The following is a 25,539-nucleotide window of genomic DNA, read 5'->3' on the forward strand; positions in this document are numbered from 1 at the left end:
CTTTTAAAAAAAGGTGAACACTTTTTAATCCTGCACCAGAAACATAATTATTTTTATTGCATTTTTTGAAACTGTAAGAATATGACTCGATGGGTGAAAAGTTTTATCAAATCATTAGGACCATTTCTAATTTTTTTTAAATGATTAAACATGTATATTTATAAAAGGTATCCTCCTAATACCTCGATTTAAATGAGAGCTAAATTATAATAATGCAATGATATTTTTTTTCTGACTAGACTTGTATATCTTTTTACTCGCAATTTTATAAGCTACATGTATGAGTTGAAGATTCATGACACTATATATGTTATATTTTCACGCGTATTTCCTATTATCTATTTTAGGATTAAGGTAGGACACAATAGATTGACTAAAATTTTCCTCAAATTCAATTTTTCTGAAACTTTTATATTTTGTTCTAGAATACAAAATTTCTCTTTCCAACTGATATGAAAGAAATTCAACCACACATTTTTTTGCCCACATAGTTTGAAATATGGCCTACCAGCGCGAAATCAGACATTTGACTTGAGAATGAGTCTTATTTTAAGATTATCAATTTGTCTATTGCAAATTTGTGTAATACTGTTTAGAAAGATAAGCTTTTTGTTTCTTATACTCAATAAGTTATATTGATACTGCTTAAAGTTGTCTTACGAGATAATGTATACTAAGTAATTCAACTTTTACAAAAAATAAACAGAATGATTTAAATGGATCTCAGAAAAATAAATGTGTCAAAATAAAGAAAATTGAACCAGTGGTTTAAAATATTTTGGCGATTAAAAAATTTCCATGGCAAAAAAATTAAACAATTCAGTAGATGACGTCACAATATTTGACATTTGACCTTTTTATATGACCTTGACCTTTACAGTACATAAATCATGTAAATAATATCAGCCTTCTACTATTTCTGGAACAAAAGTTACAATGCATTTGAAAACAGATTGCTATGTGCTTGTTTATTGCATTGAGATAGTGTAAGTACATTCTAAAATGTAAGCTCCAAAGTGACCAGTATATAGAATTCTCGGATTATTTCACAAACTATGACGAAAACATGCCACAACTTATTATTTTTCTCACAGGGATCATTCATTGTTGTCAATACCGGTATACTAATATTATTCTTTTTTTTCCAGTCCTTTTTTTTTAAATCGGTTAAATTAGAATCCACTGGTGTTTGTACTACCTTAAAGCTCATATTTATGCACACGGATCGATGGATCTGGGGCGTATATTGTTCTTGTCTTGCCTGTCTGTTTGTCTGTAAACATTGTCCTTTGCCATAACGTTTAAACTGTAAGCGATAGGGACTTCATATTTAGTGTGCATACTCAGCTAAGAAAGCTCTTTGAAATGAAGCCAAGGTCAATGACATTGTGACCTTGTCTATGACCTATATGCTAAAAATAGCTCTTTCGAATTTTGTTGCCACTGGGTGCATAGTGTTTCACAAACACATCTTGTTTTACCTATGTTATACGTATAAGATATCGTTGGACAGTTTTCGCTTTATATACCGCCAAAGGATTACAAAAACGCATCATCTGCCCCAAGTTACTAGTATGTTATATCGTATAACGTAGGTTAAAATAAGTTTCATTCCATATAAATGAATTTCAATGTAAACAATAAGACAATTTTTCCTCTAAAAATGGCTAGACGTTGTCCATAAAAAAAATATAAATACATGTTGAAAGTTTTTATGAATTTATTTTGTAAGTAAGTCAGTAAAAATTAAAGATATTGCACGTGTTTCCCCCGAGATGTCTACTCATGGTAAACGAATAAGATGACATCTTAATGGGCATGAGAGCGACCGATAACGCAGCAGGCAATGATGGCTGTGTGGCTAGTGTGATCTCCCTGAAGAATCTGTAAGTAGAAAAATGGTGCTATAATTTCAGTTTTGTTTTTTATTTAAAACAATCGCAATCTACAAAGCCGAAGTGTTTGAAGTTTGTATTATTATCTAAAAGGAAGATTTTAAAACTGTAAACTAATTTTAATGAAGTAACATGATATTCCAAAAACAAAAAAAAAACAGTTTAAAATACAACCTACTTTTAACAAATAAAAATTCATAATTTTATTTTTTGTTTAATTTACTTAGTATTATTTCCAATCTTCATCTAGAAGCTTGGAAGGCAGCTATTTAACACAATGATTATTGTTTTGTTAATTGAGATCATGCATGATTGATAAAAAAAAAAGGATATTTAAAAAAATTAATAAAATTTTGTCGAAGATTAAAATCAAGATTTCAAGAAATAATTTCCATTGAATTATGTTTTTTTTTCTGTTTAAATAACATACACAATTATTTTACAGTATAAAATAATTTTGAATTTCATTTTAACAATGGAAACTTACAGCCAGAGAACGTCCCAGGATTCCGTCTTCATGTCCAATTGTGAGCCAATCAAATTTCCTGGTATCAGTGACGTTTCCATGGTCGTCATCATGAAGATCACCAAGGTCACCAGGGTTACTGAAAAAAAATCAAAGGTTTAATTTTATATACAAAAGTTCAATTTCTAGATACTAAGGGAAAATATATTTTTTAAATGACCATTGCAGGAAAAATTGCTTCTAGATTCATTATTGCTGCTCTTTTGTTTACTTCATGAACAAAAATATTTGAAAATATAGTCAAAACAGCTTTTGATTTTTTTAAATTTACAAAAAGATCATTAATCTACATCCGGGTACTTACGCGTGTCCCTGGACATGCTCTCCGTGGTAGAGTTCTCCAATGGTGTCACAGCCGTGCTCCATGTCTCCATATTCGTGGATCTGGAGGCCATGGTTATGGTCCGCGAAGTCGTCGCTAACATTGAAGCCAGTCAGGTGGAACACCATGGTGAGTTCTCCGTCACCCTTGAATGAGATTAACATATTAGAATTAGTTTGAAGATTATAGGATAGATAATTAAGATTATGCATGTAGTCGGATCTTTCCTTTGCAGAGGGCGATTGGAGGGCAATCTTGTATGATGATAGCGGATATATATGATAAAATGAATATGAGTGAAGAAGATATTAGAAAGTTCATACAGACAATCACATTCCCCATAACCTGGTCAGTAATCTTTGACACTCCTGATAGTTCGTAGGTTTAATAAGCAATAGCCTTATTTTGCTACACTGTACTCAGAAATTAAGGTACATTGATACTCTGATACAGGAAATTACTCTAAATGACATAAATATCTATTATTTCTTGATATAAATTTGTCAAGTTTAAGTGTCTTAAGCCACACAGTAATTGTTTGAAATTAACTTAGCAAATACATTTCATTTGTAAAGAGCTCAGTTCATTTTATGCATAAAATGTCCCTGTAGATATACCAATTGATTGATTAACACTTGATTTTCCATGTGAAGCATAAAGTAAAATAGATACTTAGTGCTTTTATTTCTTATCAAAAATTTTCTCCTAAACGTCCAGGTCTTGGAGAACTGGCTTTATGAAATACAATGTTCTTTCAGTGAAGAAAAATAATATCAGCGCACCCTCTGATTTAAAAAATAAAAAATGTCATTTAATTCCCAGAAACAGTTCTATCATTTAGTGGTTGCAAATTTTAGATCAGAGGTTGCGCTCTTTATTAAATATCGAAGTATAGCTTTTAAAATTGGCTGTTTTGTACTTTTTTCAGAATATGAGGAAATTGACACATTTTGTGACGTCATAATGCATTGACTAGCCAGAAAATTGCGTCACTTTTGATAGATACGCAATCACCAAAGTACTAAGTGATATTTAATGCATCGTTAACTAAAACTTAGCAGTTTCAGTTTTTCAGAGTTAAAGAAACATTTTATATGAATGAGCAGAGGGTTTATCTTTTATGATTAAAAAATTTTTTCAATCATCAAAAACCTTATTTGGTTCATTTACAGGATTGAAAAGGAAGCACTTAGATAATTATGCAAATTCAAAACAGTGTATTATGTTCATTGAAAGAAAAAAAATGTAGATATGTGTGTTTAAAATATTTTGAAAACCTACCAGCTGTGACATTTCGATGCTTCCGTGCACGTGGTGGTGGAGGCTAGCTGGTTGGTAAGGGTTGGGTTCCATCTCACACTGGGCATAGTGCATTGCTGTGAAATGGGAAAACCATTTAAAAATTGTATTAAAAAAAAAAAAAAAAAAAAAAAAAGCAAACATCATTTCTTCATAAAGATCTTAAATATTATCATTAAAAATCTTGGACATAATTCGAAATTATGCTAACTTTCATGAAAAAAAGGTATTTCTTCGACCTTATTTGATTATTCAATCATACATGTAATCAATATTGATAATAATAATGCAGGTATGACCGGTTGGCACGGGAAGCATACTCCTATATTGCACCTGGTCGAAGTTCTGGTGCTTTAGAGGTCTGTATCTGCTCCTGTTTTATATTGTTTAACGGACTTTTGAGCTTGAATACTGGGGGTTTTTTATCTCTATGTATTTAATTAAAATCCTTGTAGTAGTACGAGTACATGAAGACGAATTCAAATCTATTATGTACATGATGCATACATAAACATACGGTTAATATCATACATCGAATACACTCCTCAGTGTAATTTTAAGAGAAGAATTCATCTGGCTTGGGGGCCATAAAACTTAGACGAGCTCACTTTTGAGCTCAATTTCACTTTTTCCAAAGGAATTAATAGCGGAAAGAGAAACTGAGATCGTCTAAGTTTTATGGCCCCCAGGCCAGTACATGGTTTCTATATTAATGGAAGATGAAATCAAATAAAATGCTATGCCTTACTGGTAGCGTAGTTTGCGTCTACATCACTCTTTGCTTCATCGTCAGAGAGGTGAAGGTAAATGTTGATGTTGGCTTCGTTTTTAGAAGCAAAGGCAGCGCCTAAAATTAAGGTACATTGATACTCTGATAAGAGAGATAACTCTTAATGACACAAATGTCTATTATTTCTTTATAAATTTGTCAAGTTTAAGTGCCTTTTTTGTCAAATTTTGCCCCGCAAGCCATGCTATATTTGTTTGTATTTTAATCAGCACATACATTTCCTTTGGAAAATCATAAAAGTTAAAGAAAAATTTCATATGAGTGAGTAGAGGGTTTATGAAACTTAATTTATATACATGTATGCTTTAAATCTTTTTTCTTTCCTTTTCACCCCCATTATTCATTTTAAAACTGGATAACATGAAGTCACTTTAGACATATACATGGCATTAATTTTGACCGGGGATCTCAATATTAGTATCTAATTTTTATATCAAGAGAAAAATTTTTTTTTCGAAGATTTGTCCATTATAGTAGTCTGTTGCATTGTAAGCGTTAACATTATCGTATTCGTTATTATTTTTTTTAATGAGTATTTTTTTTAAATACATTGTACAATTTTCTGTTTTTCTAATTAATTTTCTTATCAAAAATATATTGTGTGCAATGAATAAAAAATAATCTTTCTCATTTGATTTTTTTTAATATAAAATTTATTCAAAAGATATGCAAATATGAGATTATTTTATACATGTACATATAATAGACAGACTGTGCCTGAGCAAAATTTTCGGAGGAAGATTTTTTAAATCCACAAGTACTCATGTTTTTGGAGAACAAATATGCATTTTTAAATATAGAATTTAATTTTAAAATATGTAAAAGTGAATAAGAGGTTATATTTATTTGTTGTTATAAGGAAGGGTAGAAAAGGTTTGAAGAAATTATTCTATTATAAAAGACTACTTGCAGAAAATCTAAAGAACAAAATGAAGTGAGGAAAGTTTTTGCAACTTTATCAAGTTCTTACCTTATGTTTTTTTTTCAATTATTTGTTTAATTATTTACATTATTTATTAATTATTTTATTTAAATTATCTATTTATTCTAAATATTGTACACATTTGTATGTTTTATCTTTATTTTTTTAATCTTTTGATTATATTTTCAAATTTCTCAATTATTTTTTTTTATTTATTTTTTTTTTCATTTATAGTAAAATCTTAGATGAAAAAGTTAAAATTATATATTTCTAAAAAGAAAAAAAAAATCAGGCTTAAAAAAATAATTAATTCGTATGCATATTATAGCAGAATAGTTCAAATTAAATAAATTCTGTTAAATAACCATTGATGAATTCATTTTAAAAAGTATAATATTTGATCAAGTAAAGCTTACCAACAAGAACAGCAAACACGATAAGACAGTTCATCTTTGTAGCTCCACGGAGACTGGTGCACTGGCTTCAGGCTATGGACAAAAATATCATCTCAGCGGCAAGCTTTTATATCCGTCACTCAAGTGGCTAAGCCAATTAAATTTCAGATATATGTGTAACCTACTTAAAAACTTTGAATTGATCTTGCATAAAAAATATATTTTTTGTCTCAGGCTTATTCAGCAAAATTTGTCTTTCGTGCACTTTTATGAGTCAATATGACCCATGTCCTTGAAAGTCCGTCTGGGACCCTTTCCACTTGAATTTCGTAACCCTGATGTCCTTAAAATAAAGAAACTACGCAGTATAAAAATTAGAAAAGCAATTTTGAGTTTTTTTTTAAAGATAATGATACACAGAGCATAAAATAAATATTCTGAAAATATTCTTTTTTTCGTGAATATTGCTATATTTAAATTCTCATAGCTCTATTTTTTTTCCTTTTCAGTATAATTATGCAAAAAATATAAAATGATTTTCAAAAGTAGTCTTCATATTCGTTAATATTCGTATTAAAATATTTCATAGATTTTTTTCCATGTCATAGAAGGATTATGTCTTAAGAAACATATGCGTGTAGTGTGTTCTCTAAATTAAAAATGAAAATGAATTTAAAAGTTACTGAATAAACATGAATATTCAATTTCTAATCAATTATTGGTCAAAGAAAACTAATTTACATACTTCGTATTCAAAAATTTTCATCGAAATATAATTGCAGAAAATCAAAAATATTTCAAAAGCATGATAAATTTTATGCAAAAGTAATGGAGGTTGAGAAGGAATATTTATTGAATGTACAAATGTAAATTCCAACGCATACGTGTACTTTAAAATATTCGTTTTAAAAAAGTCATGTATTTACTCAGTATATTATCTACATATAAAAAAAAATAATCATACAGAGGAAAAATTAATTAATTAAAAAAATGTTTATTTATTCTCATTGATCAATTGACGACAAAGTTCATCGGCGTAGTTGTTTATGAAGTACCTGCAATAATTAATATTTGTTTATAATTTATGTACCTTCATTTTTACAGGTACTTTTAGGAATGTCGAAAAGGTATGAGAACTAATATAAGAAACGTCTTTTTAATGATACTGTGAATAAAGAAAACAACGAAACAAAACGACTACCTGCAGCTGAACCCAGAGCCTTGAACAAAAAATAGTAAATCACCTATTTCCGAGGGGTCAAATTTTTTAGGTTTGAGGAAAATTTTTGGTTCATTGAGATTTGATTTCGTGGATGATAAAATGTTCAATAGTAATATATTTGAAAAGTTTCATTTCGTTGTGGATATTAATTCGTAGGTCTCTTCATACCTTGAAAAAATCGTAAATTAATTACAATCCACGAAAATTGGTAATTTCATTATATATGTACTTGTACTGCTCGGTATCTTATTAAAACAAAAATTTTCCAACAAATCAGATCCTCAGAGAGGGAGAGAAAGAATTATAATATTTAATCCCAACTTAGGAACAATTCATTTTAAAAAATTTAATCACTTATGCACATGCCTCGCATATCTATTTCGAAAATGAAAAAAAAATATTGCTGAAGGAAACACAAAAATTTCTTTCATTTTTGGTGCCTTTGATTGAACCCTGTAATTGTAGGTTTTACTATATTCAAAAGAATAATTTATTTCAATTTTGTCTATATATTAGAAAAGCGATGAAATTTAGATGTCTGTTTTATAATACTTCACGACTAAAAAAGAAAGTATTTATTTGCTCAATTTTGCTTAGATCTTATGTTTTAATGAAGAACATTCATATACAATAAAGGAAATTATGCTAACTTGACATATTCGTTCACTCTAATGACTACTTTACTTGAGGTATGTCTGTCTGACCTTGAAATAAGGACTAAGTGCACAAGTTACTCAAGGTCTTTGCCTATTCTGAAGTTCCTTCAGTACTACTTGACATAGTGCATCCCTCCTTCTTCTTCTGATGACATTTGAGTACTGTGTTCTTTTTGGATCAATTTAGCCTCTGTCTGCTTTTTTTGCATGGCTTAGTTATTCATATCATCCCTATTAGCACTCTAAAATGCTCTAAATACTAGCATGTAATATGAGTTGCATTTCCTTTTTCGGTTCTCAATCCGTCCATGAAACTTGATACATTCAAGTTATGAAGTACTATTCATTACTTTGTAAAAGTACTCTATCGACACTTAATTAAATTTTTGATGCACACATTTTTTTTGTAAAATTAAAATTTTTAATAATTTCACACAGACGTATTATAAAAGACCAAAAATCCATCGAATTTAAGAACATATAAAGATTAATTCTTCCAAAGAAAAACATTTCTATTTCGAAAAATAAGCTTAATCTGATAGGATATACTAGTACAATTCTCACATAAAAAATTAATGTACACATGTCCAGGATATTTGGCATTATTTACAAAGAACTAACCCGCCATCTTTATACGACCTATTTTAAACAAGAAATAAATGGGAGAAGACTCTAAGTTATTGGGACTTGTGCCCAATCTGTTTGATAAATTTTCAATTAAATTTGTTCAAAACAACAATAATCGTCGGATACCCATGGTTGATCCCATCTTTACTCATCACAAACGAGATCACCCGTGTGTTTCCGACGATGAACAACAATAAAATGCTTTCCTTTATTGTAACGCATATGAAATAATGTTGCAGTGGTTGCAAAAAATCAAATCACGGATGCTAAGACTCATTTCTTGCAGAGAGTTTGTTGCATTTTCCTTCCTCTGCTTTCACAAGAGGTATAAGAGAAGATAATGGTGATCACTGAGCTAACAAAATGCGAACCCCTGTTTCCCATTTGATTTAAATGACAAAATCTATGGTAAAACCAAAATAAGTGTCAGATCAAGAGGTAGCATATGAGGTGCACAATAACATAATAAAGAATCTGTGAACGTTTTATTAAATTTTATTGAGTGTTATTAGAGGAGTTGCGGATAAGAGATGAGTAACCTTCAGTATGTTATAGTCGTGTTTTACTCTGGGACACTCAAGAAATGTGTCCGATCCAAAAGTAAAAGATCACAATGGCGCTTTTGTAACAAAAGAAATTGTAAAAGTCTCATAAAAATTCAGTCATTGGTATACGAGGAGCTGCAGCTGCATGGATTCCCCCAATGCGTAATGCACGGACGCACATACAGCTAGACAGACGGACACCTCTATTACTATTCAAGCGGGGCCTATAATTATATTCAAATGTAATAAAATTCAAATTGTCATCTTAAAAAAGCTGATGAAATGTTAACTGTGAGGTTTTTTTTACTCAAATACTACCTATCTATTTGTTCAATATTCCGCCTGAATTTAAGATCTACACGTATGAAGAAAATTTTGCTAGCTTGACAAACTTGTTCACTCTAATGACTACTTTACTTGAGGCTCGCCTGTCTGACCTTGAAATCAGGTCTAAGTGCACAAGTTACTCAAGGTCATTCACTTATCCGAAGATCTTTCAGTGCTACTTGACATGTTGCATCCCTTGTTTTAATTTTTGGAGGTGACATTTAAGTGGTATGTTCTTTGGATCAATTAGGCTCGGTCTTCTTTTTTTTACTGCTTGATTTAGCACTCTAAATAACTCTAAATACGTAGTAGGAATTGCATTTCCGTTCTTCGGTTCTCAATAAAGTCCATGAAATTTGATATAATTCAAGTGATTAAGTACTATTTATTACTTATATAAGAACTTTACTGGTGCTTAATTAAATGATTTTTCGATGCGCTTATTGTTTTGCAAACTAACTATTCGTATAATATTACATACATGTTTTATATAAAGGATATAAAGGACTAAGAACGCGTCGAAAATCAATTTCAGAAGATATAAAGATGAATTCTAATGCAATTGTTTTGTAAAACACTCTTTGATTGGCTAATGCACTGATGTTTGAAGCAGTAAAACGAGCATTAACGAGCGTGAAAGCTTTTTCATTGTGACGTCATAATAGAGCGACGCAAAAATACAATGCTCCGTGACGTATTTCATGTAACAAAATTCAACAAAATAAGACGTAAACAACAAACAAAATGCATGGATTGCATTAGAATGGGAATAACTAAACTTTTAATTTGGTATTTGCGACCGTTAATGCTGATTTAACGATCGCAAATTCCGTTTTACCGGCTCCGCTTACGCGTATGCCGGTAAAACTCAGTTTGCGACCGTTAAATCAGCATTAACGGTCGCAAATACCAAATTAGAAGATAGTTATTCCCAAATTATTCTATAGAAGAAATATTTTATTTCTCTCGAAAAAAAAACTCATTCTGATTGGAAAATAATACTCTTGTAATTCTTTATATAAAATAAATGTTTGTCTATATACGTATTAAGCAAATGTTGCAAAAATTTCTAGCAAATATGGTATCTTTATTTAATTTAAAGTATATAACTTATGTTAAAAACTTATTTTAAACAAAAAAATTCTTTCCTTGGTTGCTAGCATAGGAGGTAACGTTGCAGTGGTTGCAAAAAACCAAATCAGAGATGCTAAGGCTCACTTCAGATTAGTTGTTGCATTTTCCTCCTTTGCTTACATACAATGTAAGAGATAAACTAGAGGTATGGTGATCACTGAACTCACAAAATGATATCCCTTGTATCCCACATATAGTACAAGAGGAATTGCGGATAAGAGATGGGTACCTTAAAGCATAACGAATAGACGTAAAGCTAAACAGACGGATATACCCATCACTTTACATCCTATTTCGAAATATCTGACGTTTTCCAGGCTTTTTTACGATTTTGATATTTTACATGCCATGAAAACGTACAAAATAAATGATTCATGCATTTTGATACATGCATGCATGTTAATTGCCAAGGATATGCAACATCTCCTTTTAATTTTCTTTCCTTTTTTCCTATTCCTGTCAAAAACTTTCAAATCATTTATTTCATTTTTTTATAACATTACCAGAAAAGATAATTAAAATAGTTATCATTTTATACATTTATTACAATTTGTTGATATTTATAAGTGAGAATGAGGAGGCACAAAATATAAAATGACAGTTAACATTTATACAGTTAGTAGCACTTTGTTCCTATAAATCTGACACATCAATCCATTCTTCCTTTCAGTTCTGTGGTAGTCACCTTGTCTTTCTCTCTGTCAAATAAATAACAGCCCAATTTTACCATAGTAACATACATGTAGAATTTACAATTATATTTACACAGAGCCCTGATGTTTTTAGATAATATTTGGATCATACAAATGTAAAATATGTCAGCACTGCACAAAACAGAAATGATGAACGATGTAAAATTTATTGAATGAAAAGAAAGTTAACTCTATAATAGTCTGGATGAAAAGAGCTGTACGCTCTTAACTTTTCTGCAATGTTTTCTATTATTAAAAGTTTAAAACAACAACATGCCTCATAATAATGAATTGAAAAATGGGAATCGATACTGCAGCTTTTGGTGAAAAACATAAAAATCACGGGAGTGGGGGGATGGGGGGGCGGCGGCAAGGGGGGTAAGTTCTAATTTCCATTTTCATTCTTTAAAATACAGTCTTGTATAAATTATCATTTAATTCGTGAAAAAATCAAGTATGTTAAATATTGCTTTATTGATAAGTACACTGTTGTAGGCCACAGTGATGGAAGAAGCACTGACAATAATTCTATACAGACCGTTGGCTTGTTTATAGGTTTTAAACATTATTTAAAATTCATGATTAATATAAAGTTGAGTTTTAAGTAAAACTGGAAGTATATGAAATACCTAGTACATGTAGAGATACATCAAATATTTCAACAACTTACATGATATGAACAATACCTCCCCAACCTGACACTGCGTCCCGGTCCACAGCATTCAGTAGAGCCTGGGATATAGACTCAAACAGTTCCTGTGGATCCTAGAAATAACATTTAACCCAGTCATATATACACATGTACAAATAACATTGCTTGTTGAATTTCAATTACTTTCAAAGAAAATCAATACCGGGGAAAACCCCCAAATTATGACATTTGATACCATATAAGTGGAAATTTTAGTGAGACACAAATTTAGCAATTTTTCCTTAAAGCCATATATGGCGTATGTACAATGAAAATTATTAGACTAAAATTATAACAACTTATCATTTGTATCATTACTTTATATAAAGATAGAACTTTTCTGTAAATTACAAAATCTAAGTCAATTGCGTTATAAAGATATCACACTGAAGAAAATACAAAAGATTAAATAACACATTACAGAGAAGATAAAATCGTATTATTAGATGAAACGAGGTGTTCTCCGCATTCAGAATTATATAGGGATGGGTGGTTCCGATATATAGATTTTTTCCCCACAATATCACGATAAATCATATTAAAACCAGTTTTTACAATGATTTTATATGAAAATTAAAAAATATGCACAAAATTTTACTTGAAATTTTTATGTATATAAAATCAATTATGTTTAGACTTGTTGAATTTCAATTACTTTCTGTAAAATTTGAAAATTGAACAAATAAATGAATAATTTCTGGACTTTATAATATGTACCTAAAGACCGGTAATTAGGTCTGACATTATGATATCCGATATACCGGTATAGATAAAATCGGAAATTATTAGCTTTAATTTATATGTATTAACTATACTTTACAAATTTTGTATTTTTCAAAAAATTTTTCATATATGGCTTTAAAAATTGGTATCTTATTTTTAGTGCGAGGTAATTCTAGCAATTTTCAAATGCTGTAAATGGCAAATAATTTTCAGCGTTATTCAATTTTGTCCATCTTGACACCCTCCCTCATAATGCCAAAATTAAATCCTAAATCGCTAAATATTCTGCTTAAACGGTAATTTACACTAAATAATTACTTTGGAAATTACTTCTTTCCATCATGTCCCTTCTGATATTATAAGATATATGTATATCAATAAACTCATTACTGATATTTTTGTGTATGTATGAACCGGAACTCATAAATTTTCCTGTACGTACCATGTTGGGTTCCCAGACAGATTCGCACATGCCATACATTTGTTCTGAACAAGTTCCACTGACAACAAAATCATCCGTAACCATAGGGCAGCCAATCAAATCCATGGAGGCAATGAAAGGTTCAAAGGTCTTAGGGTCAAGTCCAGCAATTACAGGCTCAACAAAATAAGGGCCAAATCTGTACAGAGAAAATTCATCATAAAAGTTATACAAAATAGGGCCAAATCTGTATAGAGAAAAATGCTTAAAAAAGCTCAACAAAATAGGGACCAAATCAACAAAATAGTCATATGGTTTCATATATTAAACAAAAACAAGACCATTTACCGATAAATTGTATCATGTACATATATAAAAGTCTGCATTTTCTAGCACAACTTCATATGTACATTCAAGTATAAGACAATCTAAAAGACGAGTAACTTTACCTCCTTTCGTATAGTAGATTTGACACCATGCTGAGAAATGTCTTAGGTTTAATTCTTCTATTTTCTCGTAATTCATATAAATTTAATCTGAATTCTAGTCGCTGATGCCTGCAAAATAAGATCACATGACAGAGATTAATCAGATTACACAATTAATAAAGTGTTTAGAATTGTGAAAGAAATCCAACATAAAGATTGGTATAATGATATGAGATTAAAAATCCATGGGTTTTTCCCAAGCATTTTGTTACTCTGTATATAAAAGTCTTTTTTTTTCTCTTCACAAATTTGATACATGTATATCTAGGGGTAAAGACTTCAAAAGTTGTTGGAACTTCAAAATTACTTTCAAAATTGACATATTTATGGTATACAATAAATGTTTTGAGGATACCAAAGAATACAAAAGGAAATTTTGATCCACAAGAATGTGACAAGATCCATATACGACTTTTTTAAAAGAATGCTGTATTTCCTCAAATAAGGCAACTGTATGTCTAAACTACTTTCTCATTCATCATTCTAAAAATCAGGAGACATACACAGTTTGAACATCTGTGGCCAGACCAGGTAAACCAATGTAAAGTCGAGGTCCCATCTCAAATATCTTCTGGAAGTTAGTACTGACAGTCTGAGCCTGTATTCCAAATCTTCGGTCTGACGCTATGGCTACGCAGTCTCTGCCCTTCATGGCAATGATAGCTGCTCCGTTATATTCCAGAATCGACTGAAAAGGACAGCAGAATATAATAAAGAAGTGTAAAAAATAAAAACAAAAGGTAAGGGATCTGATATGTCATTATGTTCAGCTGAGTTTCATTAGAATGATAACTCGTAAAAGTTAAATGTCAACCCCTGCGGCCAGATTGGCACTTAAATGCTGGAACACCCCCTCCCCCCCCCCCACACACACACACACTAAACATGGGGGTACAATACCCAATCTTCGTTATACATGTGAGTTGGGTCTGTCTGAGCACAGGCACCTGAATTTTTATCATTAATAGCGTGTGTAAGCAATATCGTAACTGCCCCTCTAATATATAAACCTAGAAAAGGTGTGCACATTCATTCCATAGAATTTTTTCCGCAGTAATTTTGACCCACAATGCATCGTTTGTATAAAAACGCTAAAGCCACGTTCTCGCGAGAATAACGAAAATCAAAAGAAAAAATAAACTTAATTACCTTGACTTAATGAATTTATCTGTTTATTGCAGAAAAATAATTATAAGCTAATTGAAATCAGTCCTGTTCAGGCTTCGGTTTGGTATAAAAGCAACATGCAAACGTCATGTGACGTCAGAGTCTTATACGCACCGAATGTCACATGCGGTTTGATGGGTCCGATCTCAATGAAAACTGGTTAAGTATCTGCGCTCGCCCTAGATATGCAAACTATCGTTAAAATGATATTGTCCTACGGACTCGGTTTAACGACAGAATTCGTTCCGTGTATTCTTAATGTAGCAAAAGAAACACGGGCGATAATTTCAATGCTTGACTACAAACAATCTAAATACCGAATGTAAATATATAAATTTTTAATACAACAAGTTAGAAAATTTATTGGATTTTCATCAAACAAAAATTGGAAAAAGGCTTAAGCAATCTCAAAAAGATCATATTTGGTTTATTTCCAGTGCAAATTCTTTTTGTTCTTCAAAATTTCGGAGCACATCCGCTCCGATTTGCTACATTGCAAGTATATGTGACGTATTCTAACTGCGGTGAGGGCTTGTACCGAGACATAGATTATTCTAACTACGCTCGCCCTAACGGTCGCACCGTTAACAGGTCCAGCACAATCGCTTGATTAAACTATATAGCTTTAAAAAGCTGTATAGCTTTATTAAGCTATTTAAAATAGCTTAACAAAGCTATTTATATGCAGTTGTTAACAAAAAACGTTTTTTAGTAAGAAATAAACAAAAAGTCGCAAGTATTTGACTATGCATATATGTACTTTGGACTATCAAAATTACAACCTAAATCATAGAAAGTTCTAACAATGCTGTGTTGAATACTTTTAAGCAAAAGATGAATTTCAATTGTTTGAGTAGCTGCATTATTATATTGAGTGCGATGAGGCATGGATAAGTATGATTGCTTCTCATTGTGTTGAACTGTTACCAATCAATTATCCTGTTGTCCATAACTGACCTCCTTTATTATTTCATTCAAGAAATAACTGTGTGGTCACTCACCAATAGTCCCCAAAATTTTAAAACTTTGAGTACAAAGTCTCTCAAGGAGACGCAATTTGGTGAGTGATTTTTACATGCATTGTATTCAGAAGAGTTCAAAGTTTAATATTCCCACTGCACCAAGGTGCGACTTTTTGCACAAAATAAAACATTTGAGAAAAAAGTGTGATAAAATAGCTTAATCAAGCTATTCCGAATAGCTTAATAAAGCTATATAGCTAAATCAAGCTATATAGCTTAATCAAGACCAGCTGATCAAGACATTGTACCGGACCTGGTTAACATATTACGATCAGTTGTAAAAAGGAATGGGTAAGTTTTTTTCTCATGCAGAATACATTTCATGTAAAAGAACATTTTATTCAGTATGTTTGTTTTTAATATATAGAACCCCCTAGATCTTCTGGATCATTTTCCAAAGTACCGACAGTGACAATGCTTGTACGCGGTTTCCACTGTTAAAATTTTACTGTTTATAGAAACGTTAAATTACATTCTCTGAGGGGGGAATTTTGTAAGTAAAATACTCAATCCATTAACATTTTAATTACTTTAAACGCTAAAAACGAAAAATGATATAAACAAAGCCTACCATGTTTTCTTGCAAGTCACCAGCAACTTCTAGGTTATTGTAATCTCGATCCCGATCTGTTAAAAATAAATTTCAAAAACGTAGTTTAACATAAATAAGCAATCCAGATGGTAAGAATCTGATAATATATTGACCAAGTAGGCTAATTGTTTTCTTTTTTGAGAAGAAATAGGTTTTAAATGACTTAATTTTCTGTTCAACATCGGGCTCGAAATTGGTTTTATGAAAAAGGCAGGGGTAAAAGTAGCAGAGGTATTGCCAGTCCGGACTCTCTCGGTTTTCTATTGATATTCTTCACAGTGCTGTATAGAGTCGTTTCATTCTTTCCATGCAAGTTTAATTGCAATTGAAAGAAACGCTTGTAGAGCTTTTAGTCATTGCTTGATCTCAGTCATTCAAAAAGTGCATCAAAGAAAGAGCTACTAATATTTAATCTGATATTCTCACAGAACATGCTATCCATGACCCCCTTCCATGAAAGAAAGAGTAATATGCTAAAGATTTTTTTTGTTATTAAATTATGGGTAAAGGCACTTGAGATACGTGTAAAGGCTAACGGGGAATGCGCCGAAAATATTTACTGGAACTATTATCAAGGACCTATATGTTAGAATTAATACATGTATATATAGGTCCATGCTATTATTTTGTTTTCTTTTCTGAAGAATGTTCATTTTCATTATATTTATCGAATAAACAATGATAAACGGTGGAGACATTTCATCAACGAGAAACTTAGACCAGAGATCGAGTCTGCAGTCGGCGCATAAACTGCAAACGATGGCATTGCTCTGCCGCCGTCTGCCTCCAATTAAGGGGGGACCTATGTCGTTCTACGTCAAAGCAGCGTTATGTGACGTCACAATAGCGACGTTTGTTTTTTCCCGCTGACTTTTGCAATTGTGATTATAGGCATAACATTGTTATTAATCAATAACGTACACAGTTTACAAAAAGATTTTTTTTTCATCATTTATAACAGTTTTATTTGATTAATGGAGTTTGTTAATATTAAAATTCTCTTCCTTTGGTTGATAATTCATAGCAATTTCAGTTGTGAAGAAATATACCTCCATGATATTCTGATATAAAAATGCAAAAATTATAAGATAAAATTCAGCAAAGACAGCGGCTTTAATGAGAGAAATATGTTTGATTTTATGATTACCATTAATTGTATTTTCTGGATAAAACTTAAAAAAAATAAGAAATGTACTTTTACCTATATTTTATTGATTTATAGTGCATGTAGATTTTATTGTATAAAGTCATTCCTAGGTTCTATTAGGTGTTGGTTGTTGACGGGGAAAGGGGGGGGGGGGCAGAATGATTAGAATGAAGAAGAAAAGAGTTTATCTGTTTAAATTATTTCTTATCAAAACAAAATACTCGTTTTTTGCAAAGAAGATTTATATTCAGATGTTTGTCAGTGCTAACTTACTTTTTTTTAGTACAGAAAGGTCAATATTTATGACAGAAGAGAACGAAAATAAAAGAAAACGTCATATTTCACGTTTATTATATCATAAAGGTATACTTTTTTCTTTGTTAAAATAAAGAGAGGGGTGACTTCTTTCAAAAAATATTAATTACAACATTTTCACACAAAGACTTTTTAAGATATTACCTGTTATGCATGTCGGAATTGTAGAAAATACGACAAGAAAAACGGGGTATACTTACATTGTGCTCCTGTATAATTTTTCATGTGAGATGAATTACAATGAATTTGCCTTCACTTTAAAGATACAAGTCATATAAATTAAATACATGTTGATTTCGATTGTGATTTGACATTTTTGGTTCTTTTTAGCGCACATTTGGAGTAAAACAATAATGTCTGAAGATAATCTATTTTTAGCATTTCACACTGTTTTTGCGCGTGCTCCTGTGTAAAAATAAGCACATAAAGGTATTGTTTTTAATACCTAAAAATTAAAAGCAAGTGATCAGGAAACAAATGTCAAAGTTTTGAAAATTTCACACAAAGACTTTTTGGACATAGGTCCCCCCTTAAGTCAGGTTTTGAACAAGATATATAAGATAAACATTTTTTTTTCATTTTAGTGCAAGATAGTTATTTTATGTGATCGACGAATTAACGTTAAACTTATAAAACAAAAGCTTTTTTTTTGGGGGGGGGGGGGATAAAGAAAGGAAATACATTATCAAAACATGCGTTTCTCTTGGAAAATTCAACTGGAATATCTACAAACCCCCTCCCCTTCCATTTAAAAAAAATCTACTTTCAGATGATATGACATGGATTTTCTTAAAATCATACCTGAACTGACCTACAAGTACGTTGTCATAAAGGGGGAGGGTATTTACAGAAATACAGGGAAAGAGTCACCTCAATTTATACACTTTCAAATGGGACTTTAAATGTAAAAAAAAATGTAGAATACTCTTTTCATTTTATTAGTCTTATACATGTATGTTGAATTTTACAGTTAAAAACCGCGTACAGCACAGGGTGAAAAGCCAAATTTCCCAAATTTGGGGACATACTGGAATCATATTGTGACATCAGTGAAAGAAGTTTCCCATCTGTAGATGAAGTACAAGTTTTTTCATCCCTGTATTTTCAAAACATGAGGAAGAAAAGGCAAAGGAGATCATCATCTATAACTGGGGAAAATGTCTTATAAATATTGAAAGTCAGCTATGAATGGTTTCCGTACGTTTCCTTTTTAAGGAAACCACTACATAATATGGTTACCGCTTAGATTCCCGACATGGATACAATGAATCCGTCGCCAAGGTGGGAATCTTTGGAAACATGCACCAAAGGTTTCCGTATATATTAAAATATATCCTCGTCAAGGAAACAATATACCCATTTGTTTTGAATTCCACCACGTTGCAGATGGGGACTGAAACTCACCACGTTTAAATTCCCGGATGGGGAAACTTTGAAATATAATTATCAATAGATATTTTCCACCCAGTTTTCGTTTAAGGAAAATTGTACGTTAATTGAAATCCAGTCAAACCGTTCCCCATGAAAACCGCCCCGGTCAAAGCGTTCCCTGATTTTGGTCAAAGCGTTCCATGATTTTGGTCAAAATGTCCCCAGATTTTGGTCAAAGCGCCCCCTGACATATTTTATAGAAATATGATACTACAAAACCGCCCCCTGATTTTGGTCAAACCGTCCCCTGATTTTGGTCAAAGCGCCCCCTGACATATTTTGATAGGAAAACGTAGTTTCTAAAGCGCCCCCTGATTTTGGTCAAAGCGCCCCCTGATTTTGGTCAAAGCCCCCTGACATATTTTGATAGGAAAACGTAGTTTCTAAAGCGCCCCCTGATTTTGGTCAAAGCGCCCCCTGATTTTGGTCAAAGCGCCCCCTGATTTTGGTCAATGCGTCCCCTGATTTTGGTCAAAGCGCCCCCTGACATATTTTGATAGGAAAACGTATTTTCTAAACCGCCCCCTGGTTTTGGTCAATGCGCCCCCTGATTTTGGTCAAAGCCCCCTGACATATTTTGATAGGAAAACGTAGTTTCTAAAGCGCCCCCTAATTTTGGTCAATGCGCCCCCTGAATTTGGTCAAAGCGCCCCCTGACATATTTTGATAGGAAAACGTAGTTTATAAAGCGCCCCCTGATTTTGGTCAGATCGCTCCCGATACATTTTTTTTTTTAGAAAAACAAAGTTTTCAAATTGCCCCCAAATTTTGGTCAAAGCACCCCCTGATTTTGGTCAAAGCGCCCACTGATATTTTTTTTTTTTTTTTTTAGAAAAACAAAGTTTCCAACTTGTCCGTTAATTTATAGTTTTAGAAATTATGGGATGATTTTATGGGAAACATTGAGAATGTTCGCCAGTATCATTTAATATAACCCCCCCCCCCCCCCCCCCCCCCCCCCCCCCCCCCCCCCGAAAAAGATGATACTGATACCGTTTCCCAGCTCTTGCCACGTGAAGGCCTTCTCAAAAAGAGCCATAATTTTGAAGAAAAAATTTAAACTCAAATAAATATAACTGTTGAACTCCCAAATCCATGTACAAAAACGGTTCTAACTAAAAGATTTTTGTTTAAATTCTTATATTTTGTTTGATTCTTATATTTTGTTTGATTCTTATTCTAATAAGGATAAATATATAATATTTTTTTTAAACTGAGAATGTTTGCCGGTATCATAAAATAGCGGATTTAAGGGGGCATGAGGGGCGCAAACTCTTAAAATTTCAAGAGTGAAGTAATGGGGGGGGGGGGTTAAGTCCCGATCTCTTTTTCTGCAATAACAGATTTTAAAAAATATTCTGATGCGTATTTACTGCCTTCTGGGGGCAGGTACACGACACCAATTATTGCATATCTTGAATTTTGAGATTAGTGAGGAAGAAATTTTATGTGCAGTTAAAAAATAAAAAAAAATAATAAGGCTGCAGGCTACGACCAGTTGTTAAACGAACATATTTCATCAAAAATAGCATGAATAGTTACATTGTACTTTTTTGCCTGTATATAAAAAATTGTACAACTTAATTTTTGATAGTGGAATAATATCAGACGAATGACTCACGGGTATTGTCAAACCGATTTTTAACAATAAAGGTGACCCAACAAATCCAGAAAATTATCGTCCAATAACACTTTTAAGTAGCATCGGTATAAAGCTTTTTACCTCCATTTTATATATACGCTTGGAAGTTATGTAGAAAGCTTAAATCATATATAAGCGAAAGTCAAACTGGCTTTCGGAAAGGTTATTCTACCTTGGACAAATTACTTAGTTTATATTTTCTTACAAACATACTTAGAAGTATTTTCTTTATAATAGTAGTGTGTATATATAAGTTGATATTTTCGGGTCGATTTTTTTCAATAATTTACGTCGAACCTCACTAACGTACGGGCACCTGTCTTCAGTGAAGTTCACGTGCCAGTTGCCACAGGTGGGGACACGTGTCGCGAGGTCAGGTGTATTTTTTGTATATTCTGTGTAATTTACCTAGGAGGAAATAATGCCTATGACCAAGTGTATATATATACATGCAGTATATGTGGTATACACAGTACTCTTTACTAATGGCCCCAAGGGTTTCTGAAAGTTCGAATTAAGAAAAAAAATCACACTCATATTTTCAAAAACTTTACATAAAATCGGATATAACATACATATAATTGTTTTTTAAAAAGTTTTCTATGAAATGTTTCCTGAAAGCATATTAAGAAATCGAGCATATTTGTTGTTGATTTATAGGAAACAAAATTTAAAAACCCCTCATATACCGGTATTTATTTATGAATGTAGTATATATAAATTTAGGATAAACTAGAGCCGAGCTCGTTTCAAAGCAACGAATAGGTCTTCCGTTGGAGCTACGAATAGGAAGACCTTGAGTCTAGGTCAAGCCACATTCTAAAGTTATACAAGTAAGCAATCTAAAGGCTTGTAAAGGAAGCAACTTACAAAGTTTCACCAGGAAAAAGACTGTAAAGGAATGTATGTGACCTTGAACTTTCTAAATGACCTTTCATCAAGCAATGACAAACTCTGTTATAAAAATCTAATATGTGTATTACCGACTGGAAAAGTTCACATATGTTTTTTAGATATTCTTTTAGTCTATGAATCCAGCCAAAACATCTTATCTTTAGTGACCTTGAACTTGAGTCAAGGTCATGTCCCACCCTGCATTATACATCATATAGTATCAGCAATGTTTCACAGGTACAAATACTTTTATTAGCGAATTTACAGTTTCTCTGTCAGTAACCTTGACTCGTCCGAATGACTGGATGTGTTCAGCCTTATTTTTTTCTGGCATATATCGAATCGGAAGAATTTATTAGGTTCAACACCATGAATTACCTAATGATTTAACTAGAAATATATCTAGAGGACATGAATGCCCCGCCAAGTGTATATTAGTAAATAATGCAACATTAAAATCTGTATTGGTAGTGTTATAAAAATCTAATATGTGTATTACCGACTGGAAAAGTTCACATATGTTTTTTAGATATTCTTTTAGTCTATGAATCCAGCCAAAACATCTTATCTTTAGTGACCTTGAACTTGAGTCAAGGTCATGTCCCACCCTGCATTATACATGTATCAGCAATGTTTCACAGGTACAAATACTTTTACATGTATTAGCGAATTTACAGTTTCTCTGTCAGTAACCTTGACTCGTCCGAATGACTGGATGTGTTCAGCCTTATTTTTTTCTGGCATATATCGAATCGGAAGAATTTATTAGGTTCAACACTATGAATTACCTAATGATTTAACTAGAAATATATCTATAGGACATGAATGCCCCGCCAAGTGTATATTAGTAAATAATGCAACATTAAAATCTGTATTGGTAGTGTATGACGTTTGTTGAGAATATCTTGAATAGTTTCTTAAAAATTGAAATCTTAAAAAATGGATATAGATTATAAAATCCCCTTCAAAAAATGCCTAAGCTTACATAAAAATATCTCAAATGGTTTCTTTAATACTAAGCAAAATGCAAATTAAAGACAAGTGAGGTAAAGGTCACAGGAAAGTGCAAGGTTAAAATGTATCAGCATACTAAAGTTTGATAAAAATGTCTTGAATAAATTCTTCAAATCTGAGCACAGCCCGTGTGGCGCAGTGGTTAGAGCATCTGTTCTGGACTAAGGTTTGTATAGCTCTCAAAAGTGTGTATCAGCATATGAAGTTGAGTAGAAATATAAATGCTTTCTTCAAAACTGAGCTAAATACTAACTTAAGTAAAGTGAGATCAAGGTTACAGGAGAGGTCAAAGTAAAAAAAAAATACTGATGCAGTTGAATAGCTTACATAAGTATGTATCACCATAAGAAGTTTGAATACTCAGTCTTGAATGGTTTGTTTCTACATGTAACTGAGTTATACCCCCCCCCCCCCCCGTAGAGATGCCTATGCTACACACCAATATAACTGGTATGACGTTAAAATTTTTTCAATAAATTTTAGTTTACATAAAATGAAAAGTGTAAAAAAAATTAGTTTAGTAAAATATTTAAGAGAGAGAGAATTTTCAAAGTACATGAATGGAAAAATCAAAATCGCTCACTTTCACATCGTAAAGTGACCATACCGAAGAGTTATCAAACAGGTTCAATTATTTTTGCAAGAATATTGACCAAGCCATACACATTTTTTCAAAGTGCGTTAATATGGTCGATATTAACGCACTTTGAAAAGAAATTTTTATTTTTTCAAAGTGCGTTGATTTGGTCCTAAATTTTGAAAAAAAAAATTCAAAGTGCGTCGTAACAGGGCATATATAATGAAATTTGATTATTCGCGGATGATACATCACTGTTTGCAATAGTGGACACTGATATTAATACTCCTACATTATCTGTTACAACCGATCTTGATAAAATAAAGAAATGGTCAAAAATCTGAATTTTATTAGATTTCAGGTATAGGCGAATGTGTGTGGATATGTGGAAAGGATAGTTTTAATTAATTCATTCAAGATTTGCTAAATTGTTCGTTTGGGCGAAGGCTTAGAAAAAGTGACACACTGCGTTTACAGGTACACATCAGTAAATGTTCTGATTAAAATAAAATTCGACGGACATTAATTTATTTTAGTTATCGGAAGACAACGTAATCTTCAGAGAATGAGGCATTATATATTTTCTGTTTTTCGTACCGCAGATTTCCTTTCTTTTGATTTGCCGTTTACACAGGCCTGTGTTTTAACAGCTGTTCATAAATGCTGTCAATTGATACATGATTAGAGAAAACGACACATCTCTCGGTAATTTATTTTTTATGGGGGGAAAAAAGGTGAAAATGTATGGATTGACACCTTAGTATTTACCTGTGTAATTATGATGGATGACAGGATGGGTTACCCGTTATAAAAACAACTCATAATCAACTCCGCGGACCTATAATTAGTTCACTTTAATGTCTGTATTTCAAACACAGATTAGGCTCTACATGCGTATATTTGGGCACTCTTGCATATGCATTATACTTTAGTTATAAAACGTGCATGTTCTGTACTTGCATGCATGTACATTACATGTCTCCGTAAAACCTTAAGCAATACGAGGGCTGATAAGAAAAAATAACGGAAACCTGCTGGCAAAAATTACAGGTTTAATGGAAAACAATCATTCGTTCAAGGTTAATTAGTTGCTAAATGGAATAAGTTACGCATGTGTGTCTCAATCTACATACTTTGGTGGCGCGTGTGAATGTGGTATTTTGTATTGATGTATTCTGATAAAACGCTCGATATTTGTATATTTGGGACGTATACATTTGTACATTTAAAGGACGTCGACAAAAGAACGTACAGTGTATATTGACTTACATACATGTACATTTAAGATAAAAATCTATCACTAGTAGAAATTAATCAAAGTAGCATTTTTTCGATGGTGTTTGAAGTAAAACATATCATGACCTCGATATCGAGAAAAACATTTGCTATAAAAAAAAATAATTATATGCACCTTTCATTTAACTCAGCTAATAAATTATTGAATGAAATGCACTAGCGACATAATCAGTCAAAGATACTATGAAATAATCTGAAAGATTCACCATATTAATCCACTCATCAATTAGTTAACAAAATTAATTTAACCATTCTGTGGTTTCTTTTGTGTATGATTGTGGGTCGCTGGATCACACGCCGATTGATTCCCGGTGACCGACTTTGCCCCGCGTTATCGAGGGAGGCGCGTTATATAATTGTAAACAAACAAGGTGAATGTAAAAGGCGTGCAATTAATGGCTGTGAATAGTATATGCTTTATAGTTATGTTTTATTTTCTCACTGTATTGTTTGTTTTTATATGATAAGAAGAAACGATTATCTTTTCTTCCCTTTTTTAGTAGACTTGGTTAATACGATTTTTAAAAAAATGAAATAAAAGGGAAAGTTGTCAGCAAATAATCATGACAATTTGGGGAAAAACACAAAGCACTTCAAGAACCTTATTCTACTAAAAAATATTAGCATGCAAAGTAGCCATGTTTATTATTTATAGTAAGTTTGTTATGGTTACACACATGAGGAGCTCGCGTTTACGTGCTGAGTGAAAAGAATTACCTGTACACATATATGTCCTGCATCTAGCTCATTTAAAACAAGACTCGAAC

At 31.9% G+C, this 25,539-nt stretch overlaps 2 protein-coding genes across 2 annotated transcripts; both read right to left on the bottom strand.

Annotated features, from left to right (window-relative positions):
- Positions 1–1,702: 1,702 nt before the first annotated feature.
- On the bottom strand, positions 1,703–6,304 carry LOC134269279 (superoxide dismutase [Cu-Zn]-like). Its single transcript, XM_062751482.1, has 6 exons — positions 6,171–6,304; positions 4,791–4,889; positions 4,025–4,119; positions 2,726–2,889; positions 2,383–2,500; positions 1,703–1,884 (listed from the first exon to the last, which is right to left on the bottom strand). The coding sequence occupies exons 1-6, from the start codon at positions 6,202–6,204 to the stop codon at positions 1,810–1,812; spliced, it is 585 nt and encodes a 194-aa protein (XP_062607466.1). The 5' UTR covers positions 6,205–6,304; the 3' UTR covers positions 1,703–1,809.
- Positions 6,305–11,184: 4,880 nt separating this feature from the next.
- Positions 11,185–16,540, bottom strand: LOC134269257 (proteasome subunit beta type-3-like). Its single transcript, XM_062751464.1, has 6 exons — positions 16,436–16,540; positions 14,179–14,363; positions 13,637–13,744; positions 13,209–13,386; positions 12,023–12,117; positions 11,185–11,358 (listed from the first exon to the last, which is right to left on the bottom strand). Exons 1-6 carry the CDS (start codon positions 16,436–16,438, stop codon positions 11,310–11,312), a joined length of 618 nt encoding a protein of 205 aa, XP_062607448.1. The 5' UTR covers positions 16,439–16,540; the 3' UTR covers positions 11,185–11,309.
- Positions 16,541–25,539: the final 8,999 nt, after the last annotated feature.

The sequence above is a fragment of the Saccostrea cucullata genome, unplaced genomic scaffold (genome assembly GCF_032062105.1).
Source record: "Saccostrea cucullata isolate Sc308-1 unplaced genomic scaffold, CSIRO_AGI_Scuc_v1 ctg712, whole genome shotgun sequence".
Taxonomy (NCBI): Eukaryota; Metazoa; Mollusca; class Bivalvia; order Ostreida; family Ostreidae; genus Saccostrea; species Saccostrea cuccullata.